This window comes from Crocodylus porosus, unplaced genomic scaffold (genome assembly GCF_001723895.1).
Source record: "Crocodylus porosus isolate Cpor-Errol unplaced genomic scaffold, CroPor_comp1, whole genome shotgun sequence".
Classification (NCBI taxonomy): Eukaryota; Metazoa; Chordata; order Crocodylia; family Crocodylidae; genus Crocodylus; species Crocodylus porosus.
Genome location: NW_017728939.1, coordinates 5,668,125 through 5,675,255, shown reverse-complemented (window position 1 = coordinate 5,675,255; position 7,131 = coordinate 5,668,125). Strand labels below are relative to the sequence as shown.

The 7,131-nt window shown below is 58.6% G+C and overlaps 1 protein-coding gene across 1 annotated transcript; it reads right to left on the bottom strand.

Moving 5' to 3' along the window:
- Positions 1-1,066: 1,066 nt before the first annotated feature.
- On the bottom strand, positions 1,067-2,900 carry LOC109318470 (platelet-activating factor receptor-like). Its single transcript, XM_019547761.1, has one exon. The coding sequence runs from the start codon at positions 2,818-2,820 to the stop codon at positions 1,807-1,809; it is 1,014 nt and encodes a 337-aa protein (XP_019403306.1). The 5' UTR covers positions 2,821-2,900; the 3' UTR covers positions 1,067-1,806.
- Positions 2,901-7,131: the final 4,231 nt, after the last annotated feature.

Here is a 7,131-nt window from a genome sequence, read left to right as displayed (position 1 = left end):
ACACAGAAGGGCATGTGCACACCTGCATCTCCATCATCTGCTGGCCCAGACTGAAGGGCTGCAGTGGGACTTGCTGTAACATGGAGGTGTCACACATCCAGCCCACATGGCAGACCCAGCCAACAGAGGTGGGTCATCCAGCCTGCCATGCTTCTCTCTGGCTGGGCAACTCACCCCTGGACCCAGCCTGGGGGCTTCTCACCATGGTCCCATAGCTGCTAGACCCATGTGCCCAGCACCCAGGGGGTTTAACGCTGCCCTGTCCTTTATTCACCCCATAATTTACAGTTTGTGACTGCTGCTCAACTTACAAATCAAGCAGCTGCAGCAAGAAGGGTCCAGATCTGGCCTCTCCATTTAACTAGGTTTGATACCCCTGCCCTAACCCAAGCTGCTCCATAGGATCATAGGAAAATAGGGCTAGAGGGGGCCTCACGAGGTCATCTAGTCTAGCTCCCTGCTGAAGGCAGGATCACCCCTGACTAACCACCCAGATAAGTGTCTATCCAACCTGCTCTTGAAAACTTCCAGAGACAGAGATTGCACAACTGCTCTAGGCCTGACCACCCTCATAAACAGAAAGCTCTTCCTAATCTCCAGCCTAAATTTCTCCTGTTGCAGCCTGAGGGCATGACAGCACCAAGCTGACTGCTTGAATTTTGCTTTGAAACACTTTGGTGACCAAAATCCAACCTGCTTCTGCTCCATCAGAGCTCAAGGCTCCTTGAGCCTAAGGGTTGAGCACTTCTGTTACAAGGGAGCTCCCAAACAGGCAAACCCCCTTAACCACGCAGTCAAAAAGCAAAAAAGCAGCAGCCAAACCCCCTTAACCACCCAGAGGTAACTGAACCCCCTGGCCACACGGCATCCTATAGTATATAGCTCCACGCAGCCCCTCGGGCAGACTTTGCCCAGGGGAAGGTACCCTGAAGACCCCATTAGAGGGACCCCATGTGAGCGCTGGAGCAGGGTGGATGCCCCGCAGTCAACATCCTCACCAAACCACAGCTGCACAGAGTGAGGAGACAAGGCCGAGAGCTCTGAGCAGAAAACAAGCTTTATCCACACACCCACATAGGTATTTCCAGGGATCCCGTGCCCTCCTCCTGCTAGAGAGTGAGCCCAGCCTTGGGCCTAACACCACATGGTAATTCCTGCTGGCACCGACAGCCCCATGGGGTTGGAGACCTCATCATGACCAGGCTGATGGGTGGGTGAGGAGGCGCTGCCATCAGCAGGTGTCTGCCCAAGCGGGGTTTGAACTGGAGGAGCCAGAGAGGCAGGAGGGTGAATGTGGCAGCCAGCTCCAAAGAGCTGCTAAGCCAGCAAGGAGGGAGCCCCAGTGGGCCATGACTTCCTTCCGCCACCACAACAGCTTGAGAGGCCTTTCTCTGGACCACAGCATGAAGGGGATGCAAAGGCAGCACTTCCAAAATCCCACCCCAGGCAAAGCAGAGGCCAAGGCAATGTCTGCCAGGAGGGCCAGCGTGCACTGGGAGCAGCTTCTCACCGTGTTGGCATCATGTGAAGGGCAGCTCAGACTCCTCTGCTCCCTGATAACTTCCCACCATGCGGCTGGCTGGTGAGAAGGACCACAGCCACGGGGAACTGATTCCCACCAAGTTGTTGCCCAACATCCAGTGAGGCAAGAGGGATCCCTTTGCTAGGTGAGCTCACCCGTCTGCTCAGAAGAGCTCATGGAGCAAGCTTGGTGACTCGGAGCACGGCTGAGAGATGCTGGCATCAAGGCAAGTGCAGGGCCAGGGGTTCAGCAGCGACCCTGCCCCAGCCCACCTGCAGCCCTGCCTATGAGGAGGTGAAGGAGGAGGACCTGACATGGGACACAGGCCTCGCCAGCGGGGACGGAGGCGGGGGCAGGCAGCGGAGGATCTTGCGCGCCGTCCGCCAGAGGTCGGCCCGGAAGCGCTTGATGGAGAAGCAGTAGATCAGTGGGTCAATGCAGCTGTTGAGGCTGAGCAAGGCCACGCTCAGAGTGTGCAGGTTGTCCAAGGCAGAGGGCGGGCGGCAGTGGGGCGCCCCAGCATGGCTGTCCATCCAGGGCACCAGGATGAAGTGATAGGGGGCCACACAGACCGCAAACACCAGCAACATGCCCAGCACCATGGCACGGGCCAGCCGGCGGTGGGCACCTTGGGAAGCGGTGGCACTGTCCGAGAGGGACCTCATGATAGAAACATAGCTACCCATCACCACCAGGAAGGAGAGGACGAAGAGCCCCACCATTGCACAGGCGTAGCTCCGCTGCCCCGCATACTGTTCGAAGCACTGAACGCGCTGCGTGCCCATGGGGAAGGTCTGCTGGACCACCACAGAGGGCAGAGCCGAGCACAAGCACAGCAGCCAGGTCACCACGCAGGCTGCCCCGGCCCCACAGCGCCGGTTCAGCACCAGGTCCAGCCTGGCCACGCGGACGGTGCAGTAGCGGTCCACGCTGATGAGGGTCATGAAGATGATGGCACTGTAAGTGGCCAGGAAGTAGGCAGCCCCGGCTATGCGGCAGGCTGCCTCCGAGAGCACCCAGTGCCCTCGGGCAAAGTAGTAGGGGATCCAGAGGGGCAGCGTGAGATTGAAGAGGATGTCGGCCAGCGTGAGGTTGATGAGGTAGATGCGGATGGCCTTCCTCACCTTGCTGCTCTGAAGGAAGACCAGCAGGGCCATCAAGTTGCCCGGCAGCCCCACGCACAGCACCAGGCAGTACACCAGGGGCACCAGCAAGAACTGCATTGGGTCCCTGGGCTCGCATGCCTCAGGGTCCTCGGGCACCTCCAGACCTGCCAGCCCATCCACTGAGCCGTTCATCGTGGGGCCCCTGGAAGAGAAAGGGGCAGGGTCAGAGGGGGAAGGGTCGGCAGGGGATGAGTCTGCCAAGGGGAGCCAGAGCCCTGAGGAGGGGAGCAGACAGTGAGTGAGAGCCCCAGTAAAGCTGTGCCAACTGCTGGCTCCAGCATGACCTAAGGGATTGGGGAGCCAGCCTGATCCCTCACCCTGAAGAGCTGTGTGGCTCCCATACACAGCCCCCTGCCTCTGCCCCAATACACACTCCCCCATCTGTCCATCCCATGCCCGGCCCTGTGTGCATCCATCCATCCGTCCATCCCCAAACGAGTCCCTTTGTCCGCCCATCCATCCACACAGAGCTACATGATCCCTCCCCGCAACCTCTCTAGCTGCCACCCAGGCACTGAAAACAGAGTCCAATTCAAATTAAAAGCAAACAGGGGCTTGATTCCCCATGTAACCACTGCAGCCCAGCCCCCACCGCTGTCCCCCGGGCAGCCCCTCCTGCAGGACCAGAGTGCCAGGCTAGGTGAGCACAGCAGGTCGGACCCAAGGAGCCTCCACCAGCTGCTGACCAGAACAAGGGGCCGGGCAGATGAGTCAGGGACCATGCTCCACTTCCTTCCCCCTCCCCCTCTCCCAGGCTTCTCCCCCTGCAAGACCCCTCAGGTCTCAGCTGGCAAGGTGCCCATCTCTCCCTGACCCAGGCCTATGCCTTTCTTTCCTCCAAGGGGCAGCCCTGCTCCATGAAGCCTCAGGACAAGCTGCTTCAAGAGCCGTGCTAGGGGCCCCAACCCCATGACTGCACCAAGACTGCACCGTGGCTCCGCAGTACATGCTTCCGCACGTCCCCATCTGGGAGGACCATGAGCTCTCACCCTGTGCCCTGCCCCTGCCTGATGCCCAAAAAGAAAGGCACTGCCCTGGCCCCGTGGTATTCAGCCGCTTGCCCCAGGGCTCACTCTGTAATGCAAGCCAACTCATGCTAAGCTGGGGCTGATGCACAAAAGTTAAAATACAAAATCCTAGCGCTAACTGCGTAGTGCAAGAGGCTGCGAGTTCATGGCTAGGCCATCTGAGAAGAAATAATGCGGTATCCCTTCCAGCTTTTCTTACTATATTCATGATGATTTTAAGCAGGCCCCTAGTTGTCTGGCATGCAACCGGGGGAAATCTTGTCTATCTTTGATTAATTAGTATGGTAAATATTTCTTTTGCAATTAACTCGTGTTTATGTGCAGGAAGAGACATTCTCCATGTGTAACAGGTGTCTCCTCCTGATTTACTTTTGTTTTGCTGTTTCCTCCTGATTTACCTTGTTTTGCCTAGTGGCTCCCTTGATCTTCCAAGGGCACGGGAGTTTTTCCTGGTTGTTAATCAGTTCCTTGATCCGTTCCAAACTTAGCAGAAATGGATGACCTCTTGTCACTGAGGAAGGTAACTCATTCAAACTGGAACTTTCTGATAACCAGTAATGAGCAGTTTGATTAACAGGGTTTTCCTGTCAAATACGGCTCGGGACTCTCTCTTGATTTATGCAACTACAGCAATGCTTGGAAGACGTTGGACTAAGGGTGTAAGTAAGAAGTGGAACAGCTACCAGGGCACACTTCAAGAGTGAGAAATCCCTCTCTGACCCCCACTACTGCTGCACCCAGCTTAGTCATGAAGCAGAAGAGAAGCAGGCCACCTTTTCATTGCCTGTTTGGTGAGAAATCATCCCCTTGCAGCTAATTGCTGGACTTTGCTTTGCTTTGGGCTCATTTGACTTTGAATACTTGTAGTAAATAAAGCCTTTCTGGCACTTATTGAACGAGGTGTCATCTCAATCCTCCGAAACTAGTCCAGGACGCCACGTTTTTATTTTGCTAACAGGGGTGCAGGGGCCAGGAGACTCTTGGGGGCTGCAGGGTCTCAAGGTTACTCAGGACTCCCCAGACAGGGCAAACACTTTCCTTGCTGCCCTGGGCTCCCTCCCCAGTGCTGGGGGCTCGATGGGGTGAGAGCAGGGGGCAGGGGAGAGGGGTGGGGAGACTTTCTCAGCAGAACTAGGGGTCCAGATCCTAGTGAGAGAGGCAGGCATGAGAAGCAAAGAACAATATTAGCTGCTGTGAGATGACCAGCAAGGTGCCCAGCATCTGCCACCTGCCCCAGGTGCCTGACGCCAGGGCAAGGAGCTGTGGGTGGGATTCCCAATCCTGGCACGTCCCGTGCTCCCACAGCCTGCAGGGCACAACCTAAGAGAAAGGACATACCTGGCTCCTGGGGCTCTCCCTGAGAGCCTTGTCTGGCCTCAGCCGCCGTGTCATGGGCTGGGACCGAGAGGCATCGGTGAGGCTGCGTGCCGTCGGAAAGGTGCAGGCTAAATAGTCCCGGGTAGGGCTGTGTGGCTGGGTAAGGGGAGCAGTTTGATAGGGAGGGACACTAAGACAAGTCATTGCAGCCCTGCCGCTGAAGCAGAAGCAGCCCTCTACGTGACTCATATCATCTGGCTCAGCCCTGAAAGTCCGGAGGCTGAGGAACCCACAGACCACAGCCAACCGTTAGTCTCTCTGAGAAGCAGACACGCCACCGCTGCCTCCTCTCCGCAGCTCCCTAGTGGCAGAAGGGGATCTGCAAGCATTTGTAGGTAACAAGGGGGGCTCCAGACTAGTGGGAGAGGTCACTCTCCGTCCCCATCCCTTCGCAACGTGGGCTGCCCATGTGCTTTGGGTTCTCTGGTCTGCACCAGCAAGCCATGCACCCTTCACCCCAGAGTCTGGACATCCAGCAGAACAAGCCACGGCCTGCTGAGGACTGGCTGCCTCCCCCCTGGCGTGCTGCAATGCAAGCCCAGGGCTGAGCCCGTGCAGTGGCTCAGAGCTGTGCCATGCAGAGGGCCTCCCAAAAGTCTGCTGAACCTGGGAGCTGTGCTGCTACAGATCCCCTCGGAGCCGAGGGGTCCCACAGAGGAGCGACCCATTCTGCACCCAAGCTCCAAACTCCACCCTGGGTAACGTGGACCCGGGCCCAGCATCTCCACCGGCTCCAGCTGGCTCTGGGGATAGCCCCTTAAGTACCCCACAACAACGGCAGGATCACAAGGAGCATCCCTCCTCTGGCAAAGGGGCAGACACGCATGTCTCCAAGTCCAGCCCCGAGGACGAGAAGATGCACTGAATCAAACCTGCCTCAGAAGATCTCCAACAGGCATCCAGGCCCCAGTACAGGTCAGCCTGGGCGCTTTGGGACTCACAGCCACTAGCCCATGGTGGAGCTGAGGCCTCAGGAAGATGTGGAGGTCCTCATGACTGCAGGGGGCACCCTGGAGACCCACTGGCCCTTATGGCCTCGGAGCTGTCTGAATGTGCGCTCCTGGACACCATTAGTGCTCATCAGTAATTGTCAGGGCTTTATTGAGCCCTTCAGGAGGGGCCAGCAGAAGAAGCAACCCAGGAGAGCAACCCAGCCCCAGGTCACGGTGTCTGTATGGAGTCAAGCTCCCCTGAGCCCATGAACAGAGCCCCAAACCAGTTGGGGACGGTCCGCCTGGAGAGTAGGACAGATGTACATCCATGGCAATGGCAGCCCCCTCCCCACACCGTGCCCTGGTTCAGGGGGGTCTCCGGCGCCAGGGCAGCATGTGTTGAGCCGTGCCCTGGCTGGGCGCACAGGAAGAGCTGGAAGGGTCTCCCACAGGAGATTTCAGTGCCAAGAGCAGCCAGGGAGGCCTCTGACCAGAGCGGGACTCACACACGGCAGTGGAGAGAAGCCAGACAGACCTCGCCTGCATCTCGCCGGCCCCTCTGCTCGGCACGGGGAGGGGAGGGGGCTCCTGGGGAATGTGCGGAGCCGCCACCATGAGTCAAGGGCGCAGCTGCCTCCTGCCAGGCCTCGGGGACCTGCTCCCATGGAGATGCTGCTCCTGGCTCCAGCTCGCAGCTGCAGGGGCTTAGCACTCCCACCCCAGCGCATAGCTGCGCCTGCTGGAATGTCCTCCCCTCCCCGCCCCAGGCTCTGCGTGGGCAAGGGACAGCGCGGCCACCCCTCGCCCCCGCCCCAGAGCCCTGCCCAGCTGGAGGCACAGCTGAGCCTGGTCCTGCCTTCCCTGTGCCTGGCAAAGCTGGATTCACCTGCTGCACGCGCTCATCCAGGGCTGCTGCTGGCTCCAGACAGGGGCGTGCACCTCTGCTGAGACCTGCAGCTGCTGCCCAGCATCCCAAGTAAGACCACCCTCCTGATATCTAACCTAAACCTACCTTCTGTCACCTTGTGACCGTTATTCCTGGTCACTCCTGGCGGTGCTTGGGGAACAGGGACTCCCCCAGTGCCTGCTGGTCCCCTCTGACTAGT